The 23,478-nt window shown below is 42.8% G+C and overlaps 1 protein-coding gene across 9 annotated transcripts in view; it reads right to left on the reverse strand.

Annotated features, from left to right (window-relative positions):
* The window catches only part of Septin6 (septin 6), a 76,447-nt gene that overhangs the window by 47,347 nt on the left and 5,622 nt on the right, over positions 1-23,478 (reverse strand). For all 9 annotated transcript variants that reach the window (XM_021152932.2, XM_029473380.1, XM_029473379.1 and 6 more), the window contains exons 2-3: positions 14,450-14,564; positions 6,069-6,264 (exon numbers count right to left, since the gene is read on the reverse strand). In XM_021152932.2, coding sequence (XP_021008591.1) covers positions 6,069-6,264; positions 14,450-14,564 — 311 coding nt within the window. The remainder of the gene's footprint in view (positions 1-6,068; positions 6,265-14,449; positions 14,565-23,478) is intronic.

Consider the following 23,478-nt stretch of genomic DNA (forward strand, 5'->3'; position numbering starts at 1 on the left):
CGTGAGAAATTTCACTGAAGGCTTTCTAAAAAAAAAAAAAATGTGCAGCTTAGAGTAATGATCATATTGAGCCCAACTACTAAATGGATGGGGAATAGGGTCTAAGTGATGCTCAACTAAAGAAGATTAACATAATAAGCCATTTTATAGAAAGAAAAAAAATCAGCTGTGGCCAGTGACATGATACGGCAGATTAAGGCACTTGCTACAGACCCTGACAGTATGAGTCCAAGCTCAGGGTCTCACAGGGCAGAAGGACAGAAGTGACTCCCCAAAGTAGTGCTCTGATGTCCACATATATGCCATGGCACAAGTATACATGGGTGTATGTGCATGGACACACACACTAAGCAATTAATTAATAAGTAAATGTATAAACAAATATAATTATTTTTTAAAAAAGAGAGGTGTCTTCCTTTTAGAGGTTTGTATAGAAAACAGACTATATTTCAGTTCTTAGGAAACTACATGTCTACCAGGGGTTAAATAGTCTAAGCAGGGATAAGGTGGAAAGATGGGGGAGAGGAGGGAGGAGTGGGGTAACCCAAACTAAGAATGTATTTTCATTCCTTGTGGAAAACTACTACTTTGTAAGCGATATTTGATACTTTTGCAGAAGACCTGGGTTTGATTCCAGCATCTATGAGGCAGTTCACAACCCCTATAATTCCAGTTTCAGAGGATCTGACTCCCTCTTCTGGCTTCAAAGACATTACATGCATAAAGTTCCAGGCTTAATCCCCAGCATGCATGCACACATGAACGCACAAAGAATGAATTTCTTAAAAAAGAGTTTGAACAGAGAGATATGCTGTATGGGTGGGCAATGCCGCTCTTAGGAGACATGGGTTAGAAAACAAAAACTCCAGGGCCAGGCACAACATACCTCCCTCTCAGTTATTGGTCTTGGAGGCTCCAGAGGCTACTACGTTTGTTCTTGGTTGCCCATCATAACTAGATATTAAGATCTTATTGCTATTATTTTGCAGGACACAGAGAATTCAATCTGGACCTGACCTGAAAATTCCCACTGGGTAGCTTTCATAGTGCTTAGGTACTACATAGGCCACTGGGGAAGAAAAGATACTAATGACCTTACCCAGTGTTAGAGCCTAGAATACTGATCTGCCAGGCAAGATGTATTCACTTTAGTAGTGGTATAACTGTTATGCGGTACTTAACTGCTTTCTGATTTTTGATAAAGGGTTGGGAAGAAGGCTCAGTGAGTTGAGCACTTATACAAACATGAGGATCTGAGTTCAGATCACTAGAACTTGGAAAGCTGAAGAAAGTAGCACACATCAATAACCCAAGCGGTCTTAAAATGGGATGGGAGGCCAAGAAAGGAGAATCCACTTTCTGGCCAGCTAGTCTGACATATGCATAGAACAGAAAAAGGCAATCTTTCAAACAAGGTTGACAACCAACAACCAAGAGGTTATCCTCTGACCTCCACACATGCAACATGGCACATATGCTATGGTACATGCACTTATACTTGTATACAAGAACACATACGCACAAAGATTTTTTTTAAAAAGGAATTTGAGTGGTCCTTTCTGTCAGTATCCTACCAGCTCCCCCCAGCCTTTATCACACCCTTATCTCAGCCTCATTCACCCCTCACATGCATCCCCAGAATCCTCCAGCTTCTTCTGGCTCTCTTTCTTTCTCTCTGTTTAGACCTTCTTAGTCCCTTTTCACAATCCTCTCCTCCATCTGCTGACCTCACAGATATCCTGAGGTTCCTGTGTTTAGCACAGCATCCTTCTCTCTCTGATTGCTGGATGATCTTACATGTGTATGTGGTTGGAACATATCATTTACCTAGGCCCAGACCTTCTTCTCTGGACTTGTGACTGTATGGTCAACTGCCTACTACTGAGGCTATCCTGCATGTAAATATTCTATACATATCTCCAAATTGGAATGCCTTGTTTCTGGTATTTTAAAGTCTGGTTCACCTATATCTCTCAAGGGAGGCCATTATAACTGAGTTATTCCCCAAAGCCAGAAATTCGGATTTCTGAATTTCTATTCTAGATACTTCTGCCTTCACAACCCCATATGAAATCTTTACTATGTTTTGTCAGTTTTACTCAATATTTATGGACTCCATCTCTTCTTCCCTATCTCACCTCCTATGTTATTTCCTGCCTCAATTTTCATTGGTCTAATACTTTCCTGAATGGTCTTGCTTACCCAGTGTATCTCCACACTAGCCCAAAGGATTTATCTCAAAATCTAATCAGACTACATTCTGCTGCTTAGAACTTCTGAATGGATCTGTATTTGTACATTCTATAACCCCTGCAGGAGTTGTCCTCTGTTTGCCCCCTCCCTTTACTTTCCCCTAGCTCACTTCAACTAGTAGCCCAGGGTATGTTCTAGGTTTAATGGGGCCTTATGCGAAATGCACAGGACAACTCAAGAAAAAGACTATGTTATAACTAAAAGTGGCTGCACATGGGAACCCCAAAGATTAAAGTTCACTGGTTTCTCAAGAAATCTGCCTCTCGAGTACTACATTGAATAGGTAAAGCTGCCCACTCTCTTCCCTACCTATTCAATACAGTACTTGAAGTCCTATCCAGAACAATTAGACAACAAGAGGAGGTCAAAGGGATACAAACTGGAAAGGAAGAAGTCAAAATATCCCTATTTGCAGATGATATGATAGTATACTTAAGTGACCCCAAAATTTCCACCAGAGAACTCCTAAACCTAATAAACAACTTCAGCAAAGTGGCCGGATATAAAATTAACTCAAACAAATCAGTAACCTTCCTCTACTCAAATGATAAACAGGCTGAGAAAGAAATTAGGGAAACAACACCCTTCACAATAGTCACAAATAACATAAAATACCTTGGTGTGACTCTAACTAACCAAGTGAAAGATCTGTATGATAAGAACTTCAAGTCTCTGAAGAAAGAAATCAAAGAAGATCCCAGAAGATGGAAAGATCTCCCATGCTCATGGATTGGCCATCTTTATAGTCAAAATGGCCATCTTTCCAAAACCTATCTACAGATTCAATGCAATCCCCATCAAATGTCCAACTCAATTCTTCATAGAGTTAGAAAGAGCAATTCTCAAATTCATTGGGAATAACAAAAAAACCAGGATAGCAAAAACTATTCTCAACAATAAAAGAACTTCTGGGGGAATTAGAAGTTCCCTGACCTCAAGCTGTGCTACAGAGAAATAGCGATAAAAACTGCATGGTACTGGTACAGTGACAGGCAGATAGATCAATGGATAGAATTGAAGACCCAGAAATGAACCCACACACCTATGGTCACTTGATCTTTGACAAAGGAGTTAAAACCATCCAGTGGAAAAAGGACAGCATTTTCAACAAATGGTACTGGTTAAATTGGCAGTCAGCATATAGAAGAATGCAAATCTATCTATTCTTATCTCCTGTACAAAGCTCAGGTCCAAGTGGATCAAGGACCTCCACATTAAAACCAGATACACTGAAACTAATAGAAGAGAAAGTAGGGAGGAGCGTCTAACACATGGGTATAGGGGAAATTTTCCTAAACAGAACACCAATGGCTTATGCTCTAAGATCAACAATGGGACCTCATAAAATTACAAAGCTTCTGTAAGGCAAAGGACACTGTCAATAGGACAAAATGGCAACCACAGATTAGGAAAAGATCCTATATCTGATAGAGGGCTAATATCCAATATATACAGAGAACTCAAGAAGTTAAACTCCAGAGAACCAATTAACCCTATGAAAAATGGGGTATAGAACCCAAGGAGCTGAAGGGGTTTGAAGCCCCATAGGCGGAACATCAATATGAACTAACCAGTACCCCCAGAGCTCCTTGGAACTAAACCACCAATCAAAGAAAACACATGGTGAAAATTGTGGCTCTAGCTATATATGTAACATAGGATGACCTAGTCGGTCATCAATGGGAGGAGAGACCCTAGGTCCTGTGAAGGCTCTATGCCCCAGTACAGGGGAATGCCAGGACCAGGAATGGGAGTGGGTGGATTGGGGAGCAGGGGGAGGGAGAGGGGATAGGGGATTTTCAGAGGGGAAACTAGGAAAGGGGATAACATTTGAAATGTAAATAAAGAAAATATCTAATAAGAAAAAGAAAGCAAAAATGGGGTACAGTACTAAATAAAGAATTCTCAACTGAGGAATATCAAATGGCTGAGAAACACCTAAAGAAACGTTCAATACCCTTAGTCACCAAGGAAATGCAAATCAAAACAACACCTCACACTAGTCAGAATGGCTAAGATCAAAAATTCAGGTGACAGCAGATGCTGGCGAGGATGTGGAGAAAGTGGAACACTCCTCCATTGCTGGTAGGATTGCAAGCTGGTACAACCACTCTGGAAATCAGTCTGGAGGTTCCTCAGAAAATTGGAAAGAATACTACGGGAGGATCCAGCTATAACATTCTTGTGCATATACCCAAAAGATACTCCAACATATAACAAGGATACATGCTCCACTATGTTTATAGGGACATATGCTCCACTATGTGCATAGCAGCCTTATTTATAATAGTCAGAAGCTGGAAAGAACCCAGACGTCCCTCAACAGAGGAATGGATAGAGAAAATGTGGTACATTTACACAATGGAGTACTACTCAGCTATTAAAAGCAATGACTTTATGAAATTCTTAGGCAAGTGAATGGAACTAGAAAATATCATCCTGAGTGAGGTAACCCGATTACAAAAGAACACACATGGTATGCACTCAGTAGTAAGTGGATATTAGCCCAAAACTTTGGAATACCCAAGATACAATTCACAGATTATGTGAAGCTCAAGAAGAAGAAAGACTAAAGTGTGGATGCTTGGCTACTTCTTAGAAGGGGGAACAAAATACTCACAGGAGGAAATATGGAGTGTATAGCAGAGACTGAAGGAAAGGCCAGTCAGAGACTGACCTACCTGGGGATCAATCTCATATACAGTTACCAAACCCAGACACTATTGTGGATGCCAAGAAGTGCTTGCTGACAAGAGCCTGATATAGCTGTCCCCTGAGAGACTCTGCCAGAGCCTGACAGATACAGAGGTGGATACTCTCAGCCAGCCATTGGACTGAGCACGGGGTCCCCAATGGAGGAGTTAGAGAAAGGACTGAAGGAGCTAAAGGGGTTTGCAACCCCATAGGAAGAACAACAATATCAACCAACCAGAACCCCAGAGCTTCCAGACTAAACCACCAACCAAAGAGGATAGCTTTGTTGGACATCAATGGGAGGCGAGGTCCTTGGTCCTGTGAAGGCTCTATGCCCTAGTGAAGAGGAATGCCAAGATGGAAAAGTGGGAGTGGGTGGGTGGGGGGAACACCTTCATAGAAGCAGGGGAAGGGGGGATGGAATAGCGGGTTTCCAGAGGGCACACCAGGAAAGGGGATAACATTTGAAATGTAAATGAAGAAAATATCTAATAAATTTTCAAAAGAAAAAAAAAATCTGCTTCTCTACTTAAGCACACCAAGCTGCAGTTCCCCAGACCACACCTGAGCTCTCTGCATCACTTTGCCTTTAAAGAAGTGGGCAGCTTCCTGGATTGCCTTTCTTTCTCATCAGCTGTCTGTCTGGCCAGCTCTTCAGGAGTTATCATAGGCTTTCCTATGAAGTCCTCTTCGACTTCTTCTCTGCATGGAGTTGACTGTACTTGCCCTTGTGGTCTCATTGCAATCTGCCCTTCACCTCTTTGCATCCACTCCTTCATAGAACATAGTCATCTATATGGAAATCCTTTGCTTAAGAAAAGCCTTTCCCATGAATGTGTCAAGAGCAAAGATTAAGCCAATCCTTTGTAGATTGTTAGATTATAGGAGGGCCTGGCACAAGGCTGAACGGAATCAAGGATCCACTCACGTGTATTAGAAAGACACCCTTCTTTTGGCAAAGTATATGGAGTGGCACAGTTGTAGATAAAGATCCCACAATGATGCCCTGCTTACAAATTGCCTGCCCATATCACTCTAGTGGGCCCCAGAATCTGTGCTCTCTCCAAGACTCCCATGGTAAGGTACTTTTCATGGTTCCTCCCCCACTGTCCCATTGTTACCTGTCCTCCTTGTTGATCTGGTCCCCAAAGCCTACAGTGCTCACAATTGTGAGTTTCAACCCCACATTGCTCTCCTGGAGGTCGTAGGTATTGGACTGGAGCTGAACCCCTGGCTGTGTGTGGGTCGCTGGCTCCCCTTCAAACTTGGTGTTAAACAGGGTATCCATGAGCGTGGACTTGCCCAAACCTGTCTCCCCTGAAAAGCAAAAGAGATCAAGCAATGACTATGTAGCCATTGTGCATCATATTTTACATAAGTGAGCAATTGCACAGAAGTACATAGAATATATAGTACCAGTTACGTGAAAAAGGAAAGCAGAGACATGCCAGCAGCAGATAGCTCACAGTACTAGAGAATTGGGCTAATTTCCACTTTTGTCTTCACAGTTTTTTCTGTTATTTGAATCCTCACCTTGAGGATATACTGCTTTTAGAGGCAGAGAACGAAATGCTATCCATACTGATAGAGGGGTATAATTATCCCTAGAAGTAGCCTGTACAGAGGTATAATATACTCCTCTTAATACTTCTCTCTGACTGGTGGCCTTTTATATATAGTTTTCATTTTTTTCTTTAGCTTTTCTGTATTTTCTAAGTAGAACATGTAAATAAATACCAGTTGTCAAATAAATACCCTCTCCTCTCATCCCCTGGCCTCAGGTTCTGCCCAAACTGTGCTCAACCCACAGATGCCACATTTTTGTCTCCCAGTGGAAAGACTGTATCTACTTTTGGCTTCTCCCAGCCTAGATGACCTTTCAGGGAAACTATTTTTTTTTTTAATCTACCGAGGAATGAACTTGAGCTGCAAATTACTCTTCTTAAATTTCAAACAAACCAGGCATTTGTTTGCTTAACTAACATGTTGGCTGTGTGACACTAATAAATCCAACCACTAGAATTTTACACTTGGCCGATAAATGGGGGAAGGGTTATGGTGGACTGGTAAAGGTTTGGGGAGGTTATTCCTGGGACACGAGAGGCTACCAATTCACTACCTCAAACCAAGGAGTCTTTGGAGAATGAGACATCACAACCACGAAATGGAGAGATGCTAGTGACATGGACCTAGGCAGGAGGCTGATAGGAAGCCATAGCTGGGATAGGCACCAAAGCCACTTTTCATCTCCGTGGATTCAGATTGTATTTGGCTCCCCATCCCTCCCCAAGGAAATAAGAAACACTAGGAACCAAAAGTCAGTAGCTAAGCTGGAGATGTAGCTCAGCCAGTAGTGTGTTTGTTTATGATAGCTGACACCCCATCTGATACCCAGCACTGAAGAAACCGAGCATACACATTTGTAATGCCAGCACTCAGGAGATAGAGACAAATAAGAAGGATAAGATCAACCTCTGTTAAATCTCTGGTTTGAGCCCAGCCTTGTCTTTAAGTCAATAGTTAATGACAGGCTGGGCATGGTGGTGTACATCCTTAATCCTAGTACTTGGGAGGCAGAGGAAGGTGGATGTCTGTGAGTTTGAGGTCAGCTTGACCTACATAGTGAGTTCCAGGGCTATGTAGAGAAACCCTGTCACAAAGTTAATGATGCTGGATTATTCTTGGACCACCTTGGACCACAGTACTCCCTTACTAGCACCGTCCCTCTTCTTCCTACACCTCCCCAAGCAAAGAGAGACTACGTGACCTTTGCTTTATCCTCATAGTTAGGGTTAGGTTTACCCTGGGTAGTGCCCGGCCTGGCAAATCTTCCCTTGGGACCAACAGTAGACATTTGCAAGGCAGTGCATAGAACTGCATGGTGGGGAACCGAAAATCCTCCCTCTTTCCCACTCTCTCAGTGTATATATAAAATCCTAAACACTGACATAAAAATACCTATTATGAGAGTTTCTATGTGCAGAGAAAGAAAAGAACATTCAATTTAGCCTGGTTACCAAGGTCCCCAGCCCTATTCCATAGCCAGGTATGAGTAATGAGGTAAATTGCCAGGCTATGCAAAAAGAGTTCCTCACACAGATTGTGTTTCCAACCAGGATCTGCTATATTCATCAGAGACAAAGATTGTCTAAGAAGAGATGCTTGGGGGGGGGGTCCTCCCCTAAAGAAGGTGTTCAGGTCCCAAGAAAAATATGGTGCAGTAAGGTCTTTGCCATGGGAGGTGACAGATTCAGGCATGCAGCAGAACACCCCATCAAAGACCATGGTGCAGCTCACTTTCAAGTAGGGCCACGATCTCTGAGGTGAGAATGGAAGGATGGGCACCATGCTTTAACTCAACTTCTCTCTGGACACCCATGTTCCACTCTCTGGACACCCATGTTTCAGGTACATTTTAACTTTTTTTTTTTTTTTTTTTGTACATCTAATGGATTTTCCTCAACCTCATCCCTCTTTGTCCTTTGAGATCATTACTGAATATGCCTGCTGCTCCTGGACAGTGGTGGGCTCCAATCTCCACAGCTCTCCAATACGGGCCCCCTGCCTCCACATCCTAAGAATTCTCAGACACTCCTCTGTATACTTGAGAGTGCCTGAAGAAAGCCTCACATAGGTCTCAGGATCAGCTCTACTGAGCCAGAGACCCGCCCTGTTTGCACAGCTGGAGAAATGGGGGGCTGGGTGAGGTAGGGCAAGCAGCAGGGAGGAGCAGCAAGGAAACTGACCACCCAGACACCTGCCAGCACACAAGGGTTGCAGCAACTAGCTGTTAAATAACAACGGTCTGGAAGAGGAGAACTTGCTGTGTTTAGGGAAATGCAATAAATGCCACATTAGAAGAAGGCAGAAAAGGAAGCCAGCTCCTTCAGTGGCTTTTGAGTGCTTCTGCTCTCAGTTGTCATCATGGTGGGACCTGGAGCTGGAAGGAAGCCCTCTTTCAATGGCTGGCACAGGCCCAGCCCAAGACTAGAATGATATCTCCTCCTATAGCTGTCTTGGGTCCAATAGTAAATGTGTATGGGGATAAGACACGTGGCCTAATAGGGTCAGGTCAGCATATTCCACCATGCCTCAGCAAGAAGGTAGGAACTTGGCAACTGGCTTCTAGCAGGAAACTCAATGAGTCCCAAGGGCTCAATTTCCCTCTCCCTCTCCCCAGCCCTCCTAGAGCATGTCGTAATGGACAGCAGGGTTTCTTAACCCCTTGAACTCATGTTCTAGCTCTCACTTTGCTTATTGTTGACACTGTGCTAGAAACAATAACTTTTAAAACAACACAGGGGCCGGAGAGATGGCTCAGTGTTTAAGAGCCCTAGCTACTCTTGCAGAAGACCTGGGTTCAGCATCCATGTGCCAGCTAATAGCTGTAACTGTAACTCCAGTTCCAGGGGACCCAAAATTGCTCACCAGGCATGCATGTGCTACTCATACGTGCATGGAGGTAAACATGCATACACATAAAACAAATAAGTCTCTTTGGAAAAGAATTTAAATTTAAAACATATTATGTGATAAAAGTTTAGCCGTTCTCCTCAGTGGCTGTCAATATCTGCAATCTCTGGTTCTTTGGACAGTTAAGTCCTTGCAAGATGAGAAAGATACATTCATCTCTGGGTTCAGGACTAGTCTTGTCTATAGAGAGAGTTCCAGGACAGCCAGGGCTACACAGAGAAACCCAGTCTTCAAAACAAAAATAAGCAATAAAGAAAAAGGAAAAAATACAAGTCCTAGATATGCTACTGTTACATTGTCATGTGACAAAACCTGAGCCCTGTCCCCAGTCTGAATCCTAGTCCTTTTTTCCTACAAAATGGGAAAGTTGAAGCAGTAGCAGCAGCGTTTTTGGTTTGGTTTGGTTTGGTTTTCTGCTTGGTTTGGTTTGATTTTGAGACAAGGACTTGAAGTCCTAAGACTCCTGCCTCAGCCTTCGAAGTGCTAGGACTTCGAGGCATACACCAATAGTATTTTCCTGTAGCAGATTTATGTGTTCTGTGCCAGGCATTGCTGTAACCAAATGCATATTTTCATTTTCTTTCATGTAGTGCTGGGAATGGAACCAAGGACCCCACAGATATGAATCAAGCTTTCAACTACTGAGCCACACCCTCAGCTTCCATAGATTTTATTTGCTCCTCGAAGGAAGCTTAGAAGGTATATAGGCACTATGATTTTTTTTTTTTTTAGTGTTGGTAATGGAGCCCAAGGTCTCAAGTCAATCAGGTTAAGCAAGATCTCTATCCTGGTTGGGCACGGTGGTACCCAGAGGTAGATAATACAATTTGTCCTTAATTTATAGTTAGGTTAACCGAGTCAGCCATTAGCTTCGTGAATTTGCAAGTTCCTCCACTTCCATGTACCTGATTTTCCTCCTCTATATACTGTATAGAAGATGACAGTCCAAAGTCACAAACTAATAGGTAGCATAGCCAGTATTTTCACCAGGATGGGCTACCTCTGTAGTCCATGTGTTGAACCAATACATTTTAGTGAGGTTCACAAGCATGACATATTCATTTATTTAGTCACTCAACAGGTATTTACAAAGCCTCTGATAATCACCAGATATAGGTATTATATAGGGGCTAAAGATACAGCAAAGAGTGAGCTAGTCACAGCCCCTGGTCATTTGGAGAGAAGTCTCACTCAACTGTAAATGATGGAATAAGCCAAGAGAAAATTCTGCTGAGTTCAACAGGGAGGTCGGAAGGAAACTCTCTGAAAGGAAACTCTCCAGGCACTAGAGTTGGCCATGAGAGTCTATGGAGAGAGACAAGGCCATGCCTGGCTGTGCGACCTTGTCCTTTCTCTTTCCTGTTCTTGCAGGGGTGAGGCAGACTGTGGTGTGTTTCAGCCAGCACAGGCAGCTTCCTGCACCTCTTCCCAAGCCTATGTGATGGAAGTAATGACACCATGGAAATCAATGGCTGCTACAAACCTGTTTTCTCCTATGATGCCTTGCTAGCCAGTGACCAAGCCCTGTGGCCGCCTTATGCTAACAACTGCGTTTCCCAGAGGCACGGGGATGGAAAGGTTAGCACCTGACCTTCATAGAATACTAGCTGCCCTTTGCACACCTCCTGCAATAAAGCTGCAATCCTGCTTGTCCTGTGTGTGTTTTCCAAGTTCAACAGAGCCCAGTTGAGCCTGGAATCTTGAGCAGCTTCAAAGTAAATATTATCGTTCTGAGCCTTTGTGCTCCTCGTGGCCATTAGCGCTGCCAGCACATTCGGATGGGCAAGTCTCTTTAGGGCTCTTTCCCAGCACTACAAAGCCCTGGGCCTCAACACATTGGTACTGCTAGCTCGGGTTTTTTTTTTTTTTTTTTAAGCCTGCTACATGAATGTTTACAGCCATGGGATCCTCAAGTTTCCAAAGCTAAGGGATTGGGATATGATTTTTTTGATGGGGTAGAGAAAGGGGAGAATCTCACCTTACTAGGTAATTACTGTCAACCCTAGAGATTATATCAGACTGAAGTCATAATATGCTTATGTCTATGTGCTTAGCTGAAAATCATAATAATCATGGAGAGCAATTATTGATACAGTCAATTTATTGCACTATAAACTAGGCTCTGGATTCATAAACATTCTCTTTCCCTCCTTTCAGTCTCACCAAACACAAATGCACACAGGCATCCATAAATGTATAATACTTATTCTGCTAGGTAAGGGCATAACAGCAGTAGGGCAACATTAAATAAACAACAATGTGCAAACAAACTATCCTAGCTGACTGTGAATAATCAAGATTAGCAATACCATAATTTGACACTAAAAATACTTTGGGTGAACAATTTCTGTGACCAAACAGAACCATTTTATAGGTTATCAAGGAGGCAAATTTAATAGTCACATACAGGTACAAGGCATAAGAATACAGTCACTAAAATTCCCAGGGGGAGCAAAGATCACCTTCAGCAACTTCACTGTGGACTCTGCCAAGTCATTGACAGTTCCTAGCATCATGGCTGGTTTGAGATGGCAGTCTGAGAGCTTCATGTGACCTTGATGCTAGTTGAGGGTTCTCTGAGCAATGGCAAGGTCATGAATACAGTAAGAGAGTGGGCTGCATGCACTATAAGCATTTTTGGATCCAGTACAGGGATTGGTTTATCTAATTGTCCTATCTGGGGACAGTATAGGAAGAGAGCCATTTCCTGAAACCTGACAAGTAGAAAGGGAAAGAAAAGATATATGACTTCTTGGGGATGAGAGTCTGCCTCAGGCTGTTGTCATCAGGTGAATGCTGAAGTGCTGTGGATGAGCAATACCCTGGTGGGAATATGAGTTGACTGTTTACCCCATCACCTTGTCTTGGTGTTGGCTGCCTCATCTTGGGGGCCCTGGGGACTCAGACTCAGATTACAAATTTCCCTATACTTGGACATAAGGTCCCATTCTGACTCACAGGGCTTTTTACCAGGTCAGTCTTTTGCTGGAGGTTGAAAGGTTGCTCACGGGGGGGGGGGGCTGTCAGTTTGCTTTCATCTCAACTTCAGCACAGGTCATACGGCACTCTGGGAGGGATGCCAAGGGAAGCTGGTATGTGTGTGCACTGGGATATTTCAGTCATCAAATATTGTGTGAAATAAGTTGGCCATTAGCCAGAGATTGATCTTGTTAGTTAAACAGAAAACTTGGTAGTGCCAATATTAGACGTGATGACATTTGTTCTTGAGGCTGGTCGCCCTGCCTTGCATTTATTTTGTATGCCCGTCCCAATTAGCACTGAAATGTGACTGTGAGTATGACTGTCAGCATCCAAAGACTTGGCAACCTCTAGGCAGACTCTAAGGCCTCTGATGTGTAATTCCATGAAGTGCATATTTTTATCTCATAGCTTCTGAAGCTGATACACGGCAATGAGTCACTTTTGCTAGTGAGCGAGCCTAGCTGACTGCCTGCCATCCACATTTAGAAGTGACCTTATTGCTCTGTTTGTCCTTACAAGTACAGTGAATTCCCTACAGAAGAGGACCTGGTAAAGAGTACTGGAAATGGAGAAGAAGAAAAAAATCAGAGGAAAATGAATGACTTCAAAAAAAATTCTAAGATTAGTATTTAGTTAGTTAGGTAATTAGTTGAGACAAGGTCTCATCATGCAACCCAGATTACACTCAAATTCACAATCCTCCTGTCTCAGCCTTCTAAGTGCTGGGATTACAGACCTATACCACTAATTTTTTTTTCAATACATTAAACCACCAAAGTACCTAAGTCAGTGGTAGCTTGAATCTATGATGTGAATGAGTTCTCCATATGCTTTATACAAAAATAAGAACAGGAAATTATCAACAGTGTGTAAGTGTTCTAGCCAGTGTGAAAATTGGCTTTATTATGGCATTTATGCAACCATTAAGGTTTGGAAGCGGGTCACTAAAAATATACAGGTATATGTTCTTGCACTGTGGGGTGAAAATTATAAGTTAGCACTGTGTTTGCAAATTTGGGACTTTTAAGGTTTCAAAACATGTTCTTAAAGAATGACAAGGTACCATTGTCCACGTTTGTTTGATGGTACTCAGTGGTTTCTAAAGTACTTTCATGGTCTCCAGGGACATTGCTGGCAGTGGTTGGAGACAAAGAGAAGAACAACAGGTCAGTCAGGCCTGCATCTCTAGTGTATTTTGGCTCTGCCATTTTTCCATGTTGCCTCAAGTCAATCCCGTTGTCCTTCTCAGCTGTCTTCTCCATGAGCCTAAGACTACTACTTCCGAGCTTCACTTTGCAGACTGGGGGTCAAAACCACTTCTGTGAGAAACTGTTGAGAGGCATAGTGGGGGCTTCCTTCAGACTTAACTTATTCATTCACTTCAGAAATATTATTGAACACTTCTTGTGCTACGATTAGCACACCAAGTGGGCTCAAATCACCATGTCTCCCCACATAGGTATCCCAGGGCTTGGGAGGCTAAGGTAAAAGGATTGAGAGTTAGAGGCTAGCCTGAGCAACTTGTTGAGTTCCATGCCGGCCTAGGCCCACATAATGAGACTCTTGTCTTGAAACAAAACAAAATAAAGCCTAGGAACAGATATAGGCTAGGGAACAAATGATCTCTGCATGCAACTCTGTGATGCCTACACTTAAGCTCCAGCTGTACCAAGCAAGCTTAGACAAACTAGAGAGACACACAACTTCTAATTCTGTCCTGGTTCTTATCTTCTGCGCTCAAAAAGAAGCTGACAGCAGTAACTGAGCCGGCCAGCCCCCTTTAACAAAATTTTCCATTGAGTCTCACAAAGCTCTGTTTTTCCCCAAGGTACAGCCCCAGTTTCTGGTCTGGGAAGAGGGGGGAAAGACGTAATTGCCGCTGGATGCTTACAAAAATAAACAAAGGGATAAGAGAAGAGGGATTGGGGGTGCGAGCATGTAACTAGATGGGGATGACACATTATTTAACCTAATTACCTGCAAAGCCACATCTAGCCATTAAGGATCTATATCCTGTAATAGAATTTCCTGCCTTGGAAATACTCACCCACGCACAGGATGTTGAAGCAGAAGCCCTGGCTGACTGACTTATTCACCAGCTGGTCAGGCAAGCTGTCGAACCCCACATGTCCAGCCAGGGGGACAGTTCGACAATCTTCGCCCTAATTTGGAGAGGGAGGGAGGGAGGGAAGGGAGAAAATGAAAACGTGCTTAAAAGCCATTTGGACTTCTATCCTGTGCCAGAAAGTAACAGCCACAGAGGCCTAATATGTCATCTCTTTCCTCAGTCACCCCTCCCCAACCTGCAACACATATACCTAAAAAGCAAAATGGTCCATCAGCTTGGAAATCATGGATGCTTGGGTACAGCACTCAATACGTTCAGTAATAAATACCACTTGTTGTCCTAGACAGAATCAACTATGTGGGCAGTTGATCCCCCTCATCCAAACTTGGATGAGATCTCAATTCAATCACTCAGAGGCTGGGGAGCTTCTCTGAGACTCAGTTCCCTTCCACATCTGTCACAGGAGACAACAGGATGTATTTCAGAGGTGATAGGGGGACAACAATGTTTATAAATATCTATAATAATGCTATATATATAATTAATGTGTGAACATACATTCAATAAACATTCTAAAGTCCTTAGAAGGCAGTGAACCTTCTCTCTAGGACACTTTGGAGACCTACAAAGGTGGCACAGCAGAGAGGTTAAACTTACAGGCTTGGGCAGGCAAGATGGCTCAGAGGGTACAAATGCCTGCTGCCAAGCCTGATGACCTTAGTTCAAAACCTGGGATTCGCATGGTAGGAGAATCAACTCCTGCAAATTGTCCTCTGATCTCCACACTCATGAGGCACCAGTTCCCCCCATCCTCACTAAACAACCAACCAAACAAACAGACAGACAGACAAACAACTAAATGTAAAAAGGTTTTAAAGTACAGAATTTTTTAATCAGGCAGGTCTGAGTCAGAGGCCAACTTTTGCAGTTCAAGCTTTAAGAAGTTAAATTCTCAGTCTCCCATTACAAAACCACGAGTAAGTAGTGAATGTGCAGACTCCACAGGACAATACTCCTCACACACATAGCACATTGCCTGGCATGTGGAAAGCATTCAAACAGTAGCTGTTTTTATCACTGCACAGTGAGGTTATCTTTGGACCCTAAAAACTGGCCCACCACGCAGTAAAACACTTGTGGCTCCCTCTAGCTTGGAAGGAGCTTTCTCCAGCTTTCCTCTGGTTCCCTTGACTTCACAGGGGTCAGCCAAGCCACTCCCAGCCCTGGAAAGCATAGGGCCTAAGCTTCTTATAGTTAATGGTTTTATAAAATGAGGAGAGTCTCAAACTCAGGCAGACTTCCAAGGAACCAAGGGAAAGGGTGAAATGGGCCTGCATGTACTCATAAACTATGCTTACTGCCAATGGTCACAGCCGAGGGTGGGGTGTCAGGAGAAGGGTGGAGAATGGAAGCTGGAGGCAAACTTCACAAGAATGATGGGCTATGGAAATAGGCAGAGATTCTGTGGGGTGAGGCTGCACGAAACTTTCCGTAACCACCAGGATGCCAAAAGCAACCCAAAAGGCCATGGTTTGTGCCAGGAGGGACCATACCAGCATCCCAGGCTGTGCCAGCAGGCAGCTCCTCTGCTGACTGGACCTGCTGTAGTCTAGGTGTCACATCAAAAGGGATGTGATGTGATGGTGGAGCAGCCACTCAACCTCTTCACCGTGTGTGTATGGGGGGGGCGGGGGGGTGTCCCTGCCCCATCAGTGCCATTGGATCCTCCAAGAGCTTGTGCTGGTGACTACCATCTGGAACATTCATTCCCCTCTGACATCTTTCCATACAAACTCCCAACAGAGCACACTTGACAGACTGCCATATGCTATCACTGAGTTAGGTTGATGATGCCTTCCTTGCTCACCCAAAGACGAGGGATCCACATCACCTTACTTCACTATACTCACTTCACCCCCTTCCACTTCCCTTACCCCATTTCCCATCTTTCCTTTCTTGCTTAAAGCAAACAGTAAGCTGGAAGTTTACCACTGTTGGTTCTCAGCCTTCGGCAAAGCACCGAAGAGACTTCAGAGCCAATATGCTCTCTCCAGGGAGCCTCCTACGTAGCAGGCCTCAAAATTGGGACAAATTCAGAGTTGAGGTTTCCTGAGCCATATTTTATCATCTCCTCCTGCCTCCAAATTCAGCGCTATGAAACTTTAAGTGCTCCGAAGTCCAAGGAATTCTCAAACTAAAGATAGCAGGAAGAGCGCCTTACCTTAAAAACTCACGCCACTGTGAAAGACTTACCAAATATAGGGCTTAGGATGTAGTTCTGTTGGGAGAATGCTTGTCTAACATGCATAAAGCCTAGGTTCAATCCCCAGCACCACATAACTGGGGCATGGCAATTACATGCTACTAAGCTCTATGGCTAAGCTATGCTCCCAACCTTGGCTCTCCCCTTTTGAGTCTCAAGTTAGGTTAGTTGACTTTAACCAGCACTTTTTCTCAAAATGTGTACATGTCTGTCACCTTGTCACTTCAACACCACTGGAGACATATCCTGCCCCTACTTTCTTGTTCTTTCATCCAGTCAAGTATTGTGTAGGTAGAAAGAGCTTTTCAATTCCTGCATGTGGGGTTTGGAAGATGGCTCTGTGGTTAAGAGGACTTAGCTGTTCTTACAGAGGTTAAGTTCTTAGCACTCAACATGGTGGCTCACAACTATTCCTAATTCCAGTTCTAGGGAACTGTCACCTTCTTCCGGCCTCAGAGGGCACCAGGCATGCACATTGTATGTATCCATCCATACATGCAGGCAAAACACTCACCATATAAAACAAATCTAAAAATAAATATTTTTTAAATATTACATGGTTCATGGTACTCCCTACTCAAAACACCCCAAACTCCTCAAGCCCATTGCTATGGAATAAAGTCTATACTCTTCCTTTTGCTCTTTGGGGCTCTTTATACTGCTGTGGGTGATAACAATAGGCATGTGATAGGTGATTGGTAAATCTTCATTTTGAGGAAGCGTCTTATGTAGCTCACTTGTCTCAGACTTAAGATATTGCAAAGAATGTTCTTACACTGTCGGTCGTTCTGCCTCGACTTCACAGTACCCAGATGAGGCCTGTTCTATCACACCCAGCAGAAATTATTAGACAACCGAAATAATATTTTCATTCCCCCAAGATGATTAACATGTCTAGATATTTCCTGCCAGTCAGCACACCTTTCTTTAACAAAACAGGGATACTATAATCTGCTCCTTTCCACACTCTGACTTAATACCCTGACACTTAGTACAGATGTTTTCCTGAGTACTTAAGTATACTTCTAAATCATTTCTTTAGAACATTGTCTTTTAAAAGGTCTATATTATTTTTGAAAGTGTGCACTCATATCATCTGAGTATAGGTATGTGCACATGAGTGCAGGTGCCTGTAAAGACAAGAGAAGGTATTGAGTCCTTGGACCTGAAGCTACAGCAGTTGTGAGCCACCTGATGTGAGTATTGAGAATCAACTGAAGATCCTCAGGAAGAGTGGTATGAGCTCTTAACCACTGAACCATCTCTCTAGACCCCAAATCGTTATGTTTATTGACCATACAACATACCCATGCAGGAATCTGCCACCTCTTCCTAACTGCTGAATATTTAATATCTCCAAGTTTTCAACATAAACATACAAACAAACAGTCTTCTTGCAGGGTTGTAAATGTTTCTATTTCCTAAAATTGAAGACTATTGGACCAAAGTGTTCATATATTCTTTTATATACATGCATTTATGTACATATGTATGTATGTATGTATATGTGTGTGTGTGTATTGTGTGTGTTTATGGTGGCATGCATGCCACAGTTCATATGTAGACATCATAAAACAATCTACAAGAGTTCATTCTTTCCTTCTATGTGGGCCTTGGGGGCCAAACTCAAGTTGTCAAGCCCGACAACAAAAGCAGGTGTCTTTACCCATTGAGCCATCTTGCCAGATCAAAAGGTTTACAGATTTTATACACTGATTCATCACTTAACATGGCCTAGAGGGCCATACTAATGTGTGTTTCCATCACTACTATGTGTGTGTGTCTGAGTATCCATGAAGTTTCATGGACTTGTATCTACTGTGAACTGACTCATTGGGAAATGGTATCACATTCTTTAATTTGAATTTTATTAGTGATAGTAAACATTAAAAATGTCCACTGTGTATGAGTATTGTGTATGTAAATTATCTAGTCATGATTTTGCTCACTTAAAAAATATATATGTTTGCCTTTTCTCTTTGCTTTGTAAGAGTCTTACATGCATCGGGGAAGATAAGAATTGATTTCAAGGTGAGATAGCTAAGAGAAGAAAGTCAATAAGTAGTTAGCAATGTGAGGTTTTAGGTGCAGAGAGCATTTAAATCTGAGAAACAAATTTGGGGAGTGAGAGATATAAAATTGGATGTGCTCACTGGGAGGTAGTAAGAGTGAGGGAGATAAAGAACGAATATAGGAAACACCCATAAATAATGGGGAGATGAAGAGGGTTTTACCAAGAGGGAGAAATAATCAGACCAGTTTCCTGCCGTCTGAAGCAAAAAAAAAAAAAAAAAAAAAAAAAAAAAAAAAAAAAAAAAAAGAATTACAGCGAAGTAACTATAGATTTGCCTTTAGTGGCATCACACATGACTCGGAATCTCTATTTCTTTGGTGTCTTTTACTCAGTGTACACTCTACCTAAATTAACTAGAGAACTTGAGACATAGGGCCTGGTTGATGTTGGTGTATTGTTGTTGTTGTTGTTTTCATTTTTGCTTTTTACTGGGTTGAAGGTTTGTCTCAATCTCTGTGGTTAAGAAAGCATCCAAACATATTTGTACAGTTCTTGATTTAGAAAAGTCTGTCTAGAGAGCACCTGTCTTGCTATAATGAATCTTACATCAAGATCATAATTGTTCAGAGTGAAAATATATGCATGCAAATTATGGACAGACTACTGGGCTAAGTGTACACTGATCCCAGGATAGCCCCAGGAAGTGTCTTTTATTCTCTCTTACAGCACCTCTGATGCCTTATCTCCTTAGTCCTTCTTAAGGTGGTATAATTAATTGAGATCCTAATTACTCTGATTGCAGTTAATTGAATGTTCACCTGACTATAAGGTGCCGAAGAGGAGATGCGACTAGAAGCCTGTCCTAGCACATCTGACACCGAAACTTTACCTAGCTATCTTGAGTAGCAAGTGGTGCCATGTTCATGGCAGCAAATCAGCAAAATTGTGAATCTACCATAACCCTGAACCACCCTTACAATCTGTTCTGTGGAACCTCGCGCAGCTGTACAAAGACTCATGTACAAGGAAATATATTAAAGCCTTGATGATAGTAAATGAAAAGCTAGGAATTCCTTAAATGGTAGACAACCAAAAAATAAATTATGAACATGAATATTTTGGAACAGTTCTACCGCTAGAATGCAGCAAGACCATATGTAATGATATGAATACCCCCAAGACATAGAATAAAACAGAAAACAGAAATTGTAGAAAGACATGCCTAATTAGTACACGTATGTACAAATAGCCTGGTATATATGCACATGCACATAAATCTATGCCAATACCTACGACAGATGCATGAAAAGACACCAAACCAAAAGACACCGGCAGTTACCTCAGAGGACAGGAAATGGAAACAGAGGCCTAATCAGAGGTGTCATCGGGTTTTGTAGTGTTCAATTCTTTTATGACACAGAAGAACTAACTCACATTGTTACCGGTATAATTGACATATATATATATATATATATATATATATATATATATATATATAATAAGATAAGGAAAGTTCTTGCTCATTCAGCTTGGCAGCCCAGGTGGTTACTTAGGTTGTAGCCCGAGAGTGGCTAAAGGAAGGCAAAATGAAAGGTGCTCTTGGGAACTGAGAGAGCCCCCACTTCCCTCCGCCCAACTCCATTTCCTGTTTGCTTGTCATCTGCAGTCACCTGCGGTTTTGAAACACGTTATAACCACATTTTGTATCAAAGGCAGAAACACTGCTCTTCTCTTCTGCCTTCTCCCGAGGACACACGGATTTCAGTTTTTAATTGAATATTTCATATGGTAGGTACATAAAGAACAGCGAGGTATGGTGCGACCAGCTGTGTATCTTTCCCCCACTGCTTTTGGTTTGTTTGTTTGTTTGTTTGTTTGTGTTTTGGGGGAGCAAAGTGTCCCAGAAGCGCCCGATTAGCAACTGCTGTCCTCCACTGCCTTCTACCTGTCCTCTAACAGCCCTGACAGAGAAAGCACATTGCTGAGTGAGGCCTCTGGGAACTCAGGGTCTGCCTGTGTTGATAGGGAATTTCCTGTCTCTGTTCAAACCCAAGGTATCTAAGTTAGCCCTAGTCATCCTGAAGGAATGGGGCAGAGGGAGCATTTGGACCTAAGACTCTACTTTCCCTTAACTTTCTCCTCTGGTCTTTTACACTCAAACGTTAGCAAGGGAGACAAATGCTTAAACATGGTTCTCGGTAGCAGCCTCATTGACTGCTTAGTGGTGGGCCCAATCCTTCACCTCTTTCCCTGCTCCACCATCATTCTGGAACAGAGAAACTGTAAATCTCCTAGACTTTTGAAACCAATCCATCCACCCAATGACATTGGATGGACTATTAAGCAAGTAATGAAAACAGTTTTCTAAGAGTGCAAAATGGCATGAAATACTTGCCCAAAGCTGTTATGTAAAGCAAAGGAAAAACAACAACAACAACCTTGTACACCCAACCCAGTGAGGAGAGAAAACTAGTGTAACAGGTTACTTTGGGGGTAGCCATTCTGTTTTCCAATTTTTCTAAAATGGGCATACTTTAGTTTTATAATCTGGAAAAATGTTTTGTTTTGAATAAAGACTGATGGTACATTCCTAGGCAGGAAAGTGGCTTTGCTATATTAGGAAAAAAATCCTCAACTTCAACCAGAAAATGCTGTACACACTGCTATACACACACAGATAATCAGCAGTTTAGTTAAGTACAGCCTATAGCATCTGGGCAATTTTATTATATGTAAGACATTTGTTTTACCAACAATACAATAAATTCTTCTCTTCCTTTATTGTGAATTATTGTCACATTTAGTATATAATTCACTATTAAACAGTACAATATAATTATAGTCCTGTAAACCAGAAGACAAACCTTATGCCCTGAAACATGTCAAAAGTCCTGATAAAACCCCATCTACAGCCGTCAATGTTGTGAAAGGAATGAGAAGTACTATACTATCAGCCTTGACAGACCAATAAGATCCAAACATTTAAAACAAAAAGGTAAAAACCAATGTACCCAACATATCAAATGCCAGGAGTTTTCATGGGCTGATCAAGTTGGGGTAAGAGAAAACAATAGATATAAAATCTTTGGCTAGGATAGACATTTAGGGACCATTCTAAGGAGAAACAAGGTTTTCCAAAGCTTCAGTGGGGAAACAGTTTAGGGGACCTCAAGGAACCACAAAGGAGAAACCATCTTTACTAAAGAAGGGTGAAGGTCGGTCTTTAGCAAAGCCTGCAGATGAAACTGATTTTAATACCAAAGATAAACTCCAAAGTGGCTTCTCGTTTGTAAGAAGATTCACAGCAAGGACTCCATTAAGTAGCCAGCTCTCCTAGTGCAGTTAAAGTTACATTCCACAGACAAACATTCAGTTGTCATGTTTCTTTATAAAATGTCAATATATATATATACATACCTATCCAGACAGGCAATGTTCAAATGGTTGTTTCTAGTTCACTTACAGAGACCCTGCTGAGCTAAAAGCATAAGTTCCTTCTCCAAAACTCTCTCCTCACCCAGCTCAAAGCTGAAGGAGGGAAGGGGCAGGGCTCGGTTCTGCTACCTCAGGCAGAAGCAGAAGCTGGCAGGATGCTAACAGAACTGAGTCTGGAGAAAAAGGAAACAAGGACTTGAGAGCTGGAGACTCCCTTAAAGATCACCTAACCCAAGGGCTCTTTTTGCAAAGGGGGAAATGGAGACTCAGAGTGTGCCTGTGGGGGGAGTGACTTGTCCCGAGTCATCCAGTGATGATTTAGTGGCAGTGAGTGGTGCTAGCATCAGGCAGACCGTTCTCTCAGATGGAAAAGCTGACTTAAATACCAGATGTATTTCTTCCTGCTGTTAAAATTCCAGGCCAGCAGGCTCCTGGCTCCATGCAGGTAGGAGTGAGAAAGGACAAGGGAGAGATGAACTGGGAGTTCTTGGGCTCACCCACGACAGCTCTGGCCAGCAGAAGACAACCAAGGGTACTCAGGTCTGTGCTCAGACTCTTGTCTCTCTCCCCCACTTTTCTCTCCTCTAGGTCTCTCCTGACTCCAGCCCGATCCTAGGCTTGGCCAGCTGCCCAGCTCTACTCAAGAGCACCAGAGCTAATGAGTCTATCTAACTCAACAAGCCATTGTCTATGTAAAATATCTCCACTTCAGGCTAGGGGTGACCCCTGCTCTGGGTGGGTCAACTTTCCCACAAAAGCCACACACATTTCCTTCAAGTAAGGCCGTTTGAACAGTTTTCTAGGTGTTCTGGCCATGTTACCTCTAATCTTTTTTTTTTTTTCTTTAAGAAAAAGAAAGGAAAGAAAGAGTTTACCCATAGGCCTCTGGGTGAATGCCCAACTGCCCTCTGGGGAGCCTGAATTTGCCTCTGCCTCCATCTGGTCTCGTTTAACGGGGATCTGAAAAAAAAAAAACCCAGTTCTTGCCTCTGAGCCAGTGTTCAGAGCTAGGGGCCTCTGTGGTACAGGAAACCAAACACCACCTCGCACCTCATCATGACTGTGAGAGCGGAGCTCTGCTCCTGTTACCCCAGGGCCCGCTTTAGCAGGGGGAACCGGAACCCAGAGGTTTGTCCCTGAGAAGGCCTGGAAATCTTTCCCTGGTCACAGGAATGACCCAACTCCAGAGCCAGCTGAGAGCCTGCTGCATAATTCAGCAGATGGCTGTCTCTAGTGGGAAGACAGTGGAGAAGAGGATAACGTTGTTTCTCACCCTCCCGAGCATGTGGCCTCCTT

Source organism: Mus caroli, chromosome X, assembly GCF_900094665.2.
Source record: "Mus caroli chromosome X, CAROLI_EIJ_v1.1, whole genome shotgun sequence".
NCBI lineage: Eukaryota > Metazoa > Chordata > Mammalia > Rodentia > Muridae > Mus > Mus caroli.